Raw genomic sequence first — 15,683 nt, forward strand, 5'->3', positions numbered from 1 at the left:
AGCGTAAATCCAAAATGCAGCGACACCTTTGAAATGAGGTCAACAGAGCGGCGCAACACGGGTCAGTGAGGATACTCATAGCTGTTAATGTGCAGTAGGAACAGTTGTTATGAGGGTAAAACATTTAGTGTTTGAAGGAAAGGAACACAAACAGATCTCTTTGAATGAAGAGGTGAACTGACACGACCCTGACAGCCTTCAGCGTTTCCTAAATATCTTATAAGATCTGCATTATTTGTATTTATTTGGAGTTTTAGGCCCATCACAAATTTGAAAACTTTGATGAAGACAGTGGCATATTCTTATACACTACCTGGCCAAAAAAAAAAGTCGCCACCAAAAACAAAAGGTCACTCACTCTCATATTTTGTTGGACCACCTTTAGATTAGGATATGGCATGCATTCACTGTGGCATTGTTTTGATAAGCTTCTGCAATGTCAAAAGATTTATTTCCATCCAGTGTTGCACTAATTTTTCACCAACATCTTTTATTAATGATGGTTGAGTCTGACCGCTGTCAGTCAGCAATCGGTGAGGCTAACCAGGAAAAAAGGCTTCAGTTTGCTAGGGAGCATAAAGATTGGACTCTGGAGCAATGGAATAAGGTCATGTAGTCTGATGAGTCCAGATTGACCCTGTTGCAGAGTGATGAGCCATCAGGGTAAGAAGAGAGGCAGATGAAGTGATCACCCATCATGCCTAGTGCCTACTGTCCAAGCCTGTGGGGGCAGTGCTCTGATCTGGGGTTGCTGCAGTTGGTCAGGTCTAAGTTCAGCAACAGTCTGTGCTCAAAGAATGAGGTCAGCTGACTACCTGAAGATACTGAATGACCAGGTTATTCCATCAATGGGTTTCTTCTCTGATGGCACGGCCATATTCCAAAATGACAATGCCAGGATTCATCGCGCTCAGATTGTGAAAGAGTGGTTCAGGGAGCACGAGACATCATTTTCACACATGGATTGGCCTCCACAGAGTCCAGACCTTAACCCCATTGAAAATCTTTGGGATATGCTGGAGAAGGCTTTGCTCAGCGGTCAGACTCTACCATCACTGATGAAGATCACGATGGTGAAAAATTAATGCAACACTGGATGGAAATAAATCTTGTAGCACTGCAGAAGTTTATCGAAATAATGCCACAGTGAATGCATGTAGTAATCAAAGCTAAAAGCGGTCCAATTACATATTGGAGTGTGTGACCCTTTTTTTTGATTGCGACTTTTTTTGGGCAGTGTATTTATTATTAAACAATTGGTTTCAAATCTCCTCTCAAGAACAAATGGGTGATGTCACTGAGACGATGTCTGTGCTTTCATCCATTTAGTTAACACTGAGTTTGCCAGAAGGTGAAATCCTACTTAACGTTCTGTTAGCAAGGAACCAACAATTTTCTTTACTGTCTAATGCTAACACTAATTTAATCCTAACTCAAGCTAATATTTTCTGTGTGCCAGCTGAATCTGGCGTTGAGCCTCCTCACTAACAGCTATGGGGCGCTTGCCTGTCAGTCAGCTGAGCTGTGCCTCTGGCTGGACAAACTTGTGATCTTTATATCTTCTTAACTTCTGAGATAGACAAAACACACAGGTCTCAAATGGAATTATTTTCGGGTGATGTTAGACAGTTTTGAAACAAGCACATCTCACTGTTAGAGCTGGTGATGGTTGATTTGGGTAAATTGTTGCTGTTTTACTCCGATGAAAATGGGTTTTTCATCTCAGTGAGTTTTTCCCTTGGATAAACTATGATTAGAAAATACAATCTATCTGACCAGTTTTGTTTTATTAATTCATTATTTACAGATGTGTTTTATAGGGTAACTTAACTTATGGCGAGGAGATGACAGTGTAAAATTAAAAAGTAAAGACAAAATGGGACTCATCTTCTAAGATCCAAAACACTGAGCACTAAATTGCTTGTGCAAACCAAAACATTGCAAATGCAATTGGTTGGCATGTTGCAGGTGATCTTCATTGACTATTTGCACAGTTGGTAACAGGTGCTAAAGTGGTGCGGGCGGCTCTATTTAAATGAGGACTTTGTGAGTGCTACTGGCTGTCTCCATGAAGGGAGCCAGTGAGGAGAGCAGAGTGGCTGTAAACCAAAGCTAAAGTTTGAAGCCACGGAGTTGGAGGTCTAGGTAGAGAAGGCAAATAAACACACTGGTGAACTCCAGCAGAGACGTCACAGTGTAGCTAGAAGAAATTAGATTTGGGAGGCCATCTGTGAAAAGGAAGATACTGTGAGCAAAGATGAGAAAAAGAAGATGGTATGTATTTCTGATAGTTCATATATGTCGACACGCACCAGGAAGATTCTCTTTCCTCTCCCTCGTTTGTCATTGCCATAGACTGTATAAAACATGGACGTAGTCTCACCGACGTCACCCGTCTGTTTCTGAAATGGTAAATGAAGCACATCGGCTATAGCGGCCATATTGGAAGTGGCAAGGGCTTCTTGTACAGCTATAGGGCGTCTGTCGGTCACGTGACTCTGAGCTTGTGATCTTAATATCCTCTGGACCGCCGAGTTAGAAAAAAAAATCACCCCCCGTACAGTGTGTGCCAATAGTAAAATTATCAGCTAGGACAGATTTTAGCACTTCAGCATTGTCTCATGTCCTTAAGCCATGTTTCCCTTTCATCCATCTCCAAATGTCCTCTACTGTAATTTTTTTGTGTCTACCAGTTGACTTTTTGTTCCATAATGCTCAGGACCTTTCAGAAAAATTTAGAGTGACTGTCTTCCTGCGTCCAACCTCAGCAGCAATGGCACGCCATGAGAGGCCTTGCTTATGCAGCTCGACAATACAACCACATTCAAGAAGAGACAGTCTAGCTTTAGCCATCAGGAGGGCATGACCGTGTGAATGCCTGACAGAAAATGAAAATTTTTAGCAGGTTTTGGCTTTAATAGCCTGTGGTCCTAAACTTGTGATCAGGTGATAAACAACCTTTTCCATTTTTTTGGGGTTTTTTTTAAATTTCAAGTTCCAAATATTTTTTGTCACAGTTCCCCTTCTTGCTTTTTCATATTGTGGCTCTACTTAAAACCTCATTCATTCATTGTCGTGGATTGCGGGTGGCTGGAGCCTATCCCAGCTGTCATTGGGCGAGGGTCCGGGTACACCCTGGACTGGTCGCCAGTCAATCACAGGGCTGACACAGACAGACAATCACTCACACACACACTCACACGATTTAAAGTGACCAATTAACCTGATAAGCATGTTTTTGAACTGTGGGAGGAAGCCGGAGAGAACATGCAAACTCCACACAGAAAGGCTCACCGGCCAAGCGAGGAATCAAACCGGCGACCTTCTTGCTGTGAGGCTGCAGCGCTAACCCTTGCGCCACCGTGCAGCCCACTTAAAACCTCATAAAGGTCCAAATGTGCAAAAATGCATATTCTAGCAATTTTTCAACTGATCCTAAGATTTTGAACAGGTTTGTATGTTAGTGTTAATGTTTTCTTAAAAAAAATAGTAGCAAATGTTGCGTCTGATTTTATTGAAGGTGAATGGACATTGGATTTATGTGCCCTTCTATGTGGCTGTTTTCTGTTATATTTCAGTCATTGCTTTTCATGTGTCAAATTTGTATGACAAGACTTTTCTGACATTTATTGCCATTTATATTTGTTTCTTTTTAGGATTAATAATTAATTAATAATTAATGTTTATCTGGAACAGGCCATGGAATGCTTACATTGGTGGTGGATTCATCTGTTAATTTTATGTTGTATTAATTAACCAACCCTTATTTAAAAAAGACCAGTTGTTTCACACTGGTACTTGTGCTTGCATAAGATAAAGAATAAATGTTATAAATCTGCACTTATCCATGAGAAAATAAAATCTCTTTAAATTTCTTGTTGAAAGATTATCAAAAAAGGTCAAAATCAAATCAAGTAAATGATTTTTTTCCTTTCTTAATGACACAGATTGTGGTGGAGCATGTGACCCCTCCCTCCTGTCACTGACTGTGTGTTTTTCTCTTGATCATTTCAGCTTGACGCACTTCGCACTTCCTCTCTCAGCCCACTGACTGTCCAACAACTGAGATGTGACTGAAGCTGCCTGCGGCTCTGAAATGATTTACTGTATCTCTTTCTCTCTCTGTCTCTCTGTGTCTTGCTCACTGACTCATTCATGGAGCTCAGACCAAATGCTAATCCTGGCATTCAGATGTGAGCTGTGTTCTCTGCTCACTCCCCAGTGCAGAGAGAGACGTGGTCGAAAGCAGCTCGAGCCGAGGGCAGCGGGGTGAGTGTTTGAGCCTGTGTGACCTCTTCCCATGCTCACAGACGGAGATATTTTCTACCACAGGAACTCATGCAAATGTTTACCTTTATCAAACTGTACAAAGTGAAAGAATATACAGCTTATGTATGCGTGCTTTGACTAACAAACTATAAAAATATGCTTTACTGACTTACTAAGGGGGGGCTGGGGGCACTTGGGATTTTATGGAACACCCGGAGAAGGAAGTGACCGCAAGTGAAGTCAGTGTTTATGCCCAATAATAAAAAGAATCAATTGTGTGTGTTTGTAACCCCCATAATTCAAGTTAGTAATGTTGTGTTGTAGAGGTTAGGGAAATGTTTCAGTTAACAAAGCTAAGATAAATTAAGAGAATATGGGAAGATGTGTGGAAGAGTTTCTCTGCAGATACATGAAGGAGGGGGGCCGATAACCCCCTTGATGATTGCCAGTCACAGACAGAGACAGAGGACGGCCAATAAGAGAGGAGACATCACCCGAAGAGCCAATGAGAAGACGACTCAACCTACATTTTTGGCAACACTTTACTTTAGAGGTCTGCAAATTTAATGGCCATTAGGTAATAATTAGACAAAGTTCTTTCTTACTTCTTAGCGCATAACTTCTGGCCAGATTCTGTTTTGCAGTGCACCATACCCGCAGTGTCTCTCACAATCAGGTAAGGCCAATTTACAACCCCACTCTTGGTGAATATCACATCTGAAGCCTTCAGTCGTATCATGTAAATCATTATAGGCCTAATCATAAAGGTTTGTCATTTTGCATGTGATCTCAATAATGCTTATCAACAAACTGGGTACTAAAGAACTTGGTGAAATTAAATAACAAATTGCTAACTATCAACTGCTTATTGGGAAATTGAATTATTCACTGAACATTTCAAAGGTAATTATCAGAGGAAACAATGAACCTAACTTCTGTTTTCAAGAACTAAGCTGCTATTTATCACCTGCTTCTCTGGAAATAGCAGAAACGTTGGGATACTTCTAGAAACATTTTGTGGTGGGTTGTGATTTAAATGTCCCATATTATGCAAAAATCACTTTATTAAGTCTTTTAGTGAAATTTGTGCCCAGCCCACAAAATGTGATATTTAATGACAAAACCTGTACTTAGTAGTGCTTGTAAATGTAAAATCCTGACCTAAAACAAGCTGTTTGGATTTTGGGATTTGCCGACGATAGCCATTCTTTTATGATGGGCGGGGAGGGGGTTCAGGGGTATCTGCTCTGGTGGACCAATCAGGTCAGACTTGCTCCTGATTGGTCAAAAAAGGGAATCGCCAAAGTTGAAGAGCCAATCAAGGAAATGTGCAGCTACACTCAGTAAAACTGTGCATGTGTGTGCTAGTCACTTCACAGCCGACTGCTTTTCCAACTTTGGACAGTACAACAGAGGGCTAGCGAATAGACTGGTCCTGAATCCAGGCGCATTACCAACCATTCGCCAACAAACCTCTGACCCTGGAAATGTGAGTATTTTAAATGCTGTGTGCTGTGGAGCAGATGTAAGAGCTTTTCCTCAGTGTCCCCCCTGTCTCTGTGTTAGCTTCAGGATGCTAACTTTAGCTGCAGTTAGCCTGTTGTTTTAACCTGTAATGTTACTGTAAACGAGCTTCGCTGTTTTCTAAACATTGTGCACTCAGAGCTCGTGGCACTCTCGGTGATGCGGAAGAGCGGGGCGGTATCAGCGGTGGCTCATTTACATATGAAGGTCACGCCCACTAAATCAGAGCGTTCTGAACAGAGGGGCTATGAGAGCCTGGAAACAATGCTGCTGTGCTTGATTTATTGTCTTTTTGGACTAAAACATGTTACTACCATTTCATGAAGACATCAATGATCCATATTAAACTGCAGAAAAGGAGCATAATACGGGACCTTTAATGTCAAACAAATTATTTGCTTATCGTCACCTTCTTACCTTGCAATTTGGAGTAAATTTCGAATAAACTGGAAAAAAACAGTAACCTACCATTTGTGACTTGTGACAATACATTTGGATATTATTTTAAAGAATTTATGTGCTTATTTGAAAGAAATAAGAAAAAACTTTGTCTCATTTTTACCTAAGTGTGATGAAATTTGCGGACCTCTAAAGTAAAGTATTACCACTTTTTTTTTGTTTGTTTTTAGTATCATCTGTGAGCTTATAAGGGTTCAAGGGACAGGAGAGGGGGCTCAGATTTTTTTAATGATCCCTGCACAAGCTGTGGTAGTCAGGGCTGTATAAATCTGAACCCAGAGATCTCTGTCAAACTATATTTTGAAGTATTGTTAATAAATTTGTGTTCAAACTAAGAACCAGGACGCCTCCTTATCATTCCCCATCAAAAAACTGCACGTGAGAAAGATAACACCTAATTTCCAACAAGGTTACAGGTTTAAACATGGCTACTTTTTGGTTGCTAGGATGTCCCCGAGGAATGACAACATTTTAGCTTTGAATAAATGCACAGAAGAGTAAGTTTGCAGCTGTAGCGCTGTGTGAGCTAAAGCTGGAAGGAGATGGATGGGACAGGCCGATGATACCAGAAAGAAGCTAAATAAGCAAATTGCCCTCTGGAGGTAAACAGCCATGGGGGTAGTGCAGGAGATGCTGATATGATTAATTGAAGTAGGACAGCCAGGGACACAGCAGAGGACCAGCACTGCAGAGGAAAGCAGGTAGAGGACAATCCTTGGCCATATACAGGATGAAACTATATACTGCCACGACATATAGCTTCACAACCTGCTGTAGTATCTGCCTGCAGCCACTATCAGTGCATTGCTTCCTCATTGAATTACAATGAAATGGTTAGAGAGAGGGAGAGGACACTATGTCACGTCAAGGTAAAACTCTGAGCGCGCACTGCGGATGGCCTCACCCACATTTGTAGCAGCCACATGGAGGCAGCATGAACGGTGAGTCCAGAGCTCACCTCGCATGTGATTTTAATTTCTCTATCTCAGTGTGCCACGCATAATCAGTGAGGTTCCAGACACCAGTGTGTGTGTGTGTGTGTGTGTGTGTGTGTGTGTGTGTGTGTGTGTGTGTGTGTGTGTGTGTGTGTGTGTGTGTGTGTGTGTGTGTGTGTGTGTGTGTGTGTGTGTGTGTAGGGAAAGAAAAAGGAAATAGCCAGAGAGAAAGAGAACGGGTGGGTGCTGCTCCCAGGCTGCCAGAGGAGTGTGTCCTTGGACTGCCCTCATCTCTGACGCACACACCCACCCACCCTTTCTCACACACACACACACACACGCACACACACACACACTACTGCCACTGGTTCATTTACTCCCTCTCTTTCCCTCTCCCTGCATCAGACAAACAAAAAGTAGGACTTGCATGTGCATGCAGGGGCTCTGAGGTAGAGGAATAAATACACTTGCTGCTGCGCTCTGTGTGCATACAACACTCACACACACACACACGTGCAAAGCTCTGAGACTGAGCTCAGACATCTCATCAGGGATGCAGCAGAGCTCCTGTCTGCAGAGAGAGATCTCATCTAACGTAGGGTGGAACAGGGGTGGAGGGTTGATGGCTGGTTTAACCCTGTGACGCCGAATGTATCATTTTTGAAACATGAGTGTCAAAGACCTCTACATCATCAACATGGTGAAAAGTTTTCTAAAAACCTGTCAATTTTTTGTTTAAAGTATCAAATACCAGTACAGGCAGCTGAATTTTATATTTTTTATATTCTTTCAAACCGGCTGCTCTCGTTTTTCGACAATATTTTATAATAATTAGTCAATTTATAATATTTTTTAAATGCTAGGTTGCTAGACGTCGCCCTGTTGGCTGTGGCTGCAGCTCTCTCTTCTTTGTCCGTTTCTTGTAATTTTTCATCTCTTTTCGTAATCTTTGTATTTGGAGTGGATCATTACTTTGTATGGCTCATTTGTTGGTCATGGACACCAAACTTTTTGTGGCTTCAGTGATATTTTTACTACTTTTTCTCCTGTGTTTGTCTGGAGATCCTACATGTAACCATGGCTGCATTATCTACATGTAAACTCAGCTGTTAGCAGCCTGTAGCATGTCAATGCTAAGTGGTGTAAGGCCTGATGTTTCTCCACAAGGTGAGGAGAAGGAGGTGAGGACGACGTGCTGGTTCTCAGGTGTGAGTTAAGAAGTGACGACATCAACCTGTCCTTCCATCCATCGTTATTGGGAACGTAAGATCTATCTCAAACAAGATGGACGAGCTAGCTGTGCTAACCCAGCAAAACAGAGGGAATACCAGAGGACAGAGTAGCATCGTGCTATTCACAGACATGGCTAACAGAGCTAACATCAGACACAAACGCCACATTGGAAGAGCTTCACCTGCTGTGACAGGATCTAGGAGACAGAGACTATTCAATACTTTTGTGGGTTTTAATAAAAGGATCAATAAATATCTCAGTTCCAAAAAATCAGAGTTATCTGGCTATTTTTGAATGGGTCAGGCATCACAAAGTGAAAGGGTTGACATGAGTGTGTCTGTGTTTTTGTTTTCAGTGACTGGTGTAACTCTAGGGCAGGAATAGGCAACCTTTTTCATGACTCGTGCCACGTTAAGAAACACTTATGCCCAAAGTGGCAAGACTTACTTCATTCATAAAATCCTCGACAGTTGATAGGAAAGTCTTCTCTTTGTTTTCCCTGTCAGTGAATGGTTTTCCATGCTTCGCTACGAGAATCAGTCTAACTTCCCTCCGTTGCCTGGTTTTTAGCAGAGCAGAAAGTTTTGAATGTTTTGCTCTGGTTAGCATATTTGGCTGCACACTTGGTGTCCTACATACCACACCTTTACAGCAAAGGGGGCATATCCCCCAGTCTCTGTCAATCTCTAGCAATAAATCTGTTCTCTCTGGTCCAGCTTTGTTGGAAAGAATGACTGGAACTTTGTTTGTTTGCCATGATAACAAAACTAAATGGATTGCGATTGCAAGCTAGCAGACTGACCTTCCAAGAGATTTGCGGGGACACAATAGTAAATCACCTTCGCAAACTTGTGATGTCATGATTAGAATTTAGTTGTAATATCTTATTAGTATAGTAGTTTTGTTGTTTTTCATTTATTTTGTACTCCTCCCTGTAACTACTGACTGCTTGCCAACATAAATAGCCTCAGGTGCCAGCTATAGCACCCGTGCCCTAGGTTGCCTACCCCTGCTCTAGGAGCTACATAAAATGCTCTCACACACACACACACACACAGATACAGATACACACTGCACCCAGCAATGAATAAAAAGTCCACACACAGGAGTAAGTATGCCAATGCGCTCATCTTTTTATTGCACAACAATGTATCGTCTTTTTACGAACGCTTAAACGACATTGCCACTGACTGACAGACCAGCTTATTGAGAGAGACCAGGGTGTGGCTCTGTGTTCTCGGCCAGCAGAGGTGGTGGACAAGACAGTCTTTTGGACACAGGATCAAATCAGAACCCCGGGCCCTCATTCCCAGCAGTGCATCTCAGCCTGAAAGGACTCAGCTGCAGCAAATATCACCAGAATTTAAAGTTTCACCCACCCCTCCTTTCCACGATCCTTTGAGATCAATTTGGAGAGTCTCGGGCTCGGAGCTGATTTGTTCCTGGACTGTAGACATCAACTTAGACAGAGCTGGAGTTCTGAAATACTTTTAGTTAAGAGCAGAAGCCGAGCACAGCCTGAGATGGTTGCAGATTGGCCTCCAGAGGGAGAAAGAGAAAGAGGACACACACTGTGTCAGATATCTGTGCTGTTGTCTACATGGTGCTGGTAGAGTGTGTCTGAATGCCCACACCGAGCTGCTCGTGCATGCTGTGGAATGCTACTAAAGTCTAGGGATGTGCTCGAGTCGTTTATTTCTAGGAGCATTACAGTGTCGGCTTTCTTTTTAGAAGGAGTAGATTTGTGACCGTGTAACACTTTCCAGCTTGTGCCAGCGTCTCTCTCAGCTTAGCATGGGTCTAAACCCCCCCAAGCCACCCCCCTTTTAATGGCGTCGTATTCTCAAGTGGGACCAACATTATAGAAGGAAAGGCACAGGAACACACGCACACACACAAACAAACTCAAGCACACGATACACAGAGTCCTGAAGCAGAGAGAAGGCTTAGGTAAGCTAAGCAGGCTACAGTAGCTACGACACAAAGGTTTAACTGTTATACTAAATAAAATCATTTTACAGTAGTTGGTACATGACAGTGTCTAGATCTGAAGGTCCCACTAAGAATCGTACACAGAGCTTTGCTTAGAGGAGAAAAATACGAGCATGCACTCTGCTGCCAGCTGTCAAGGTAACTCAACCAGGGGTCGAGCTCGTGACTGCCGCGGCTCCTCCAGCCTTGAGAGATTTTTTTTTTTTTTTTTTTCAAATGGCAAACACCAGATTAGAGTGCACCCAGAGTTAGTGTTTAAAGACCTGTGTAACAATATAGTCTTAAAATGTTTTTCCAGCATGTACATGTTGTGTTTTTGTATTGGTATTGTGCAGGCGTCTCCACCTTTTTTGTTTTCTTTGTCACTTTAGTTTTATGTGCAACAAGCAGGTCATCTAAGCTAACGTCTAGACTGCCGATATCCACCAGAAGCCTGCCAGAGCTCACCCTCTCACTGTAGAAAATGTTTCTGGTACAGCAGCAGGGTGTGGACAAACACGACAATGTGCCCCACATCTCTGTGTATACCATATGTACAGAACATTAAAGTACAGAGTACAGCGCGCATGGTGTTGGAAGGCTCAAACCAACAAAAATGTGCAATTTTGTGTTTCCCAAATCAGGGAAAATTATATATACTGACATTGTCATTTTAATTCAGCAATACTAGTATTCACCTAATGTTTTTTTTTTCCTTTTTTTTACATATATTGCAAGTTGAAAATAAAAACACATATTTGCATTTTTACAGGCACATACATACCACAAAAATAGACTATGTGGAAACTAGATATACTAGGCACAAGGTATATACAGTCCATGTGCATGGGGCACATTGCAAAAACAAGAACCAAACAGAATATACTGATAAATCAAAGACACTTTTACAAACAAAAATAATACCCTGATTTGCTAACATATCAACACCAAGGCATTCAGTACCCTTTTATATCTGGTACAGCAAGAATGAGAGGTTTGAAACGTAGAAACTCTCAATAATTGTCAGTCAGTGTCAAACACGTATGAGGGATTTCAATCCCACTTCACAGCAAGGTCCAAAAGAAGAACCATTAAACAATCGCACTTTACACCAGCCGTCATCAGGCGAACACAGCGCTGTGTCACACACACCTCGACAGTGGCTGGAGGCCAGAACACACTTGTGACACGGACACAAAACAGATACTCGACAGGAGTGTGTACCGTGTTAGCGCTGTATCAGCCTCATGGCGGAGGGTTTGAACAGAGTGGTACTGATCAAAGTCCGGGACGCCGTTCTTTGAGTGGGAGTGAGTTACACTTATCTTACTCGATGGATGCAATGAAATAGAGACGGTGCCTGATATTGCCTGAAACGTTCCTGTAGCTCTTAAACTCTCGGTCCATCTCGCTCTTACTGACTGTGGACTCATTCAAATAATATCAGCACAGTCCTGATAGCAGCTTAATAGGGCAAACTCTGGTATTAGCACAAAGGAACAGGGAAGAGGACCAATTGATTGCACTGGAACAGTATTGAAGCACACAACAGCTATTGACTCAAATGGACTCGGTTCATTCACAATCACATTGGCATTTTGGCATGTGCCTTCCCCATAAAAAAGTGATGATGATGAAGCAGGTTGAAGCATCGTGACCCAGCAAGGTTTAGTGCATGTTATTGATAAAAGAAACAGGAAGTGAACGTGTGGCAGCGCTACAGAAAGAATGAGCCAGGGTTTACAAGCCTTATAATGAAGCCCTTGGATAAAAACAATCACCTACACCTTGTTTGAAAACTCTCTGAGGAAAAGTGGTCAAAGCTAGCGGCAGCAAGTTTTATTAATAACAATCTAAGATACTCTTGGTGTGACTTAGCCAATAAAAATTCAAGGGGAATCTTTCAGCATGGTTAAATCAACAGGTTGATTATGGGTGGATGGACCAGTCTACAGGAATCAATGGGAAGCCATGCTGCGGCGATCAATACATCTTTCTGGAAAGGTAGCAAACCTGAGTGAAATGTCCATCGCATTGATTTTACAGTTTGGCTCTGGATTGATCCTCGAAGCCGACAAAGTTGGATGTGGTGTTTATTTAACACATTGAATCAGCTGCCTATTTTCTAACCCAATTGGATTCACTTTTTGTCCTTACTTTAATAAGAGAACAGCTCCAGGAGAAGTACTGCAGGCGTTTTAGAAGAATAGAGCATTGATTTTTATTTTGATTTCAAGGTCGAAGTGCAACAGAAGGTGCTTAAGTAAATGTCCTCAGTGCTCGCTTTGAACCCAAGAGTTCAAAGCGGGTACAGCTTGCTCTCGTTCATGCTCAAATCAATAAATTAACAAAAAGGGGGAAAGGGGGTCTCCTCTTCTGTGTAAGGGAGGCGGGGGGTGTAAGGAAAGGGTGGTAGCACACAGGTTAAATACGGCGATGTTCCACCCAGGGAATCATCGCTGAACTCAAAAAGATCTCATAGACACTCGTCAACATTTACAGCAACACCCACAAACCCCCCCTTGCATCATAAAAGCCTCTTTTAACCTCTGTCCCTTTATTTACATGGCAGTTTATGTCTGATTTGCTGTCGTCCTTCTCGTATGGCATACATTCAGCAAGAGAAGGCTTTTAGGTTCAGCAGGATCAGAAGACTTTGAACAAATATAACCAAAGCTTCAAACTTATCCACAAATTCCAACAATAGGATCAAATGTTGAAACATTCATGGGGGTTTCAGGTGATATGGGGCACATAGAGACTTTGATATGGAGCAAAGAGTTTTGTACAAATGAGGCGTTTTTACCCCATGTTGCCCTCCCCCGACCCCCACCTTTCGGCTTACAACGTTTTATCTCCAAATGGGCTTTAAAGTGACGTTTTAGGGGATCTGACTTGCTGAACTCAAAGCATGGATATTCCTCCTGTGACTCTGAACCGGTTTGCTTTTATTTTTCTACGAAAAATGACACAGATCGTCCTCTCCTTACCCCCTGACATTTTTGGTTAAGGTAACAACATGGTCACTGGATTACAATACCTCAAGTGAAGCCACAATAGCTGCTGGATTCTTTAAGGTTTCACATTGAAAAGAAAACAAAAGGAAAAGAAACAAGTTCACTTTCCTGTACAGCATATGTATAGATATTTATATTCATATATATATTTATATATATAGGCGGGGTAGAGTATTGCAGAATTATATTGCATGTGTTAATCAAGAAAACCTAGACAAAAACAAGCAAGTATACAGTATGGGTTGTTCACAAATGTTTCCTCTCGATAAAGCTCAGATTATTTAACCACCTTTGCCTTCAGGGTTACAATCAGAAGGCTGCGTGAACATCCGACCGCCCGGAGGTGTTTCATGAAAACAGGTCAGAGCCAACGTCAGCATGTCAAACCGATCACGCTCAACAAAGCAGTGTACAGAGTGTGTGTCCATCCTCTGAAAACAGAACGAAAAGGTACCGACAAACTCACGCACACAGACTTACGCCCACGTATACACAAACACACGAACCAAATATATGGCTTCTAACGTTGAATCAAGGCAGTTAAATAAATGGCATTTTCTTCTATGTTTCTTTTTTAGTTGATACAGACACAACCAGACTTTGTGTTCGAGCTCAACTTTGGTTTGGGTAGATACAATGAATATAATATCCCTCCGAACTTTTTTCATCAACTATTTACACATCGATGTAAGATCGACCAGCGGTCTAAAACACTACTTCACTACTATTTGAAACAATATGAAGAGCAATGTGTTCTTTTGCTACGACAGCTTATACAGAAAGAAAATTACACTCAAAACACTTTTAGAACGCTTAAAATGTCATTGTCATTTGACCTCAAGTCCCTGATTTTCATTTTTAAGTCCAGCTCCTGCTAGATTGCATTGCATGGATTCTACACAGTATGCAATAGTTACATTAATCGTACTCTTCTTCATATCTTTACAGTAAAGACAGCGATATACAGTAGGTGTTTGGAAGCAGAGTGTAAGGGGTGATACTAAGACTAAAGGTGCTGGCTCAGTAGCCTAGACCAGTTCCACCTTAAGTTATACTAGTTTAATTGTATAGACTCCTCCTAGTCAAAGTGTCTCAACGCTTTGAGTTGCTTTTTTCTTTCTACTGATTTCAGCACAGTGCATCCAGGTCCAAGGACGTGTGGCGCTGGCGGTAGCTGATTGGTCATTTAGCAGGCTGACAGATCAGCTGGACTGACCTACAGAACAAACAGATTCTCCTACAAAAAAGGCCTCTTTCCTGAACTCTACCAGGGTCACAAGTTGGAAGACAGCCGGGATCTGGCAGAGTCTAGCTCTGGAAGGCTGACAATTGAATCTTTCTTGGGAACTCCAGAGTCTGGAGGTCCCGATCCAGCAGCTGCTGCTACTGCCCCCGCCCCAACAGGTCCACTGGGAGGAGGTGTGGAGGCAAAGGCCACCCTTTGTTGAGCTCCCGCTGATCTCCCCACCCCCGATGGCCCAGGCAGGCTGGGGTGAGGTTGCTGGGGGGGGCCAATGGAGTTGTTGGAGGTGCGGGTGGATGGTGGAGGGCTAGGGGCTGCTGATGCAGCTTGTAGTGGTCCCTCCTGAGGGAGAGAAGGCTGGGAGGCAGACAGGGCCCGGGTATCCTGGCTCAGACTGCCTGTATGAAGGGAGTGGGTGCTCTTGTGTGAGGCCGGCCTCTGCTGGGTCTGTGTGGGGCTGGGTGCATGGTGCTGTACTAGGGACAACTGTGAACCAGAGGGTCCTGCGCTCGCCATGTACTGGAAAGTCCGTCCTGAAGCAGCAAGGGGGCTTTGGACAGGTGGGCTGGAGATTGCAGATCCAAATGCCCCTCCAAATGCCTGAGGGGGCTGAGACTGAAGAGGAGACATGGAGACAGGGCTGGCCAGGTTCTGCATCACCTGAAACCTCCGAACCATCCGGGGTGACTGCAGAGTTCCTGGACCCACCAGAGGACTAGCCATCTGAGGACAGAAGCTCATGGCCACGGCCTGCTGGAGCGTAGCAATAGCAGAGCCCGTCTGCGACTGGCCGGGGGGAGCAAAGATACCGCCGATGGAGGGGGTCATAGACATGGCCCTCGGCCGCTGCAGGTCCACCAGCTTCACCATCTCACGGTCGTACTTGACAATCTCCTGGATCATCTCATTTTCCTGGTTGTTGAAGACCCCAGAGTTGAGATCATGCTGGACTTTGTGCATGAGGATGGAATTCTTTTTACCTGAAGAAGGAAACAGAATGATTATCACAGAGCAAAATGAAAGCAGAGAGGA

At 43.1% G+C, this 15,683-nt stretch overlaps 1 protein-coding gene across 1 annotated transcript in view; it reads right to left on the reverse strand.

Moving 5' to 3' along the window:
* Positions 1 to 9,541: 9,541 nt before the first annotated feature.
* The window catches only part of LOC141804338 (potassium/sodium hyperpolarization-activated cyclic nucleotide-gated channel 2), a 49,598-nt gene continuing 43,456 nt past the window's right edge, over positions 9,542 to 15,683 (reverse strand). Inside the window, exon 8 of the mRNA XM_074688712.1 lies at positions 9,542 to 15,631. Coding sequence (XP_074544813.1) covers positions 14,682 to 15,631 — 950 coding nt within the window. The 3' untranslated portion in view covers positions 9,542 to 14,681. The remainder of the gene's footprint in view (positions 15,632 to 15,683) is intronic.

The sequence above is a fragment of the Halichoeres trimaculatus genome, unplaced genomic scaffold, assembly GCF_033239565.1.
Source record: "Halichoeres trimaculatus isolate MK-OKI-2021-1 unplaced genomic scaffold, fHalTri1.1 fHalTri1_scaffold_15, whole genome shotgun sequence".
In the NCBI taxonomy this organism is placed as follows: Eukaryota; Metazoa; Chordata; class Actinopteri; order Labriformes; family Labridae; genus Halichoeres; species Halichoeres trimaculatus.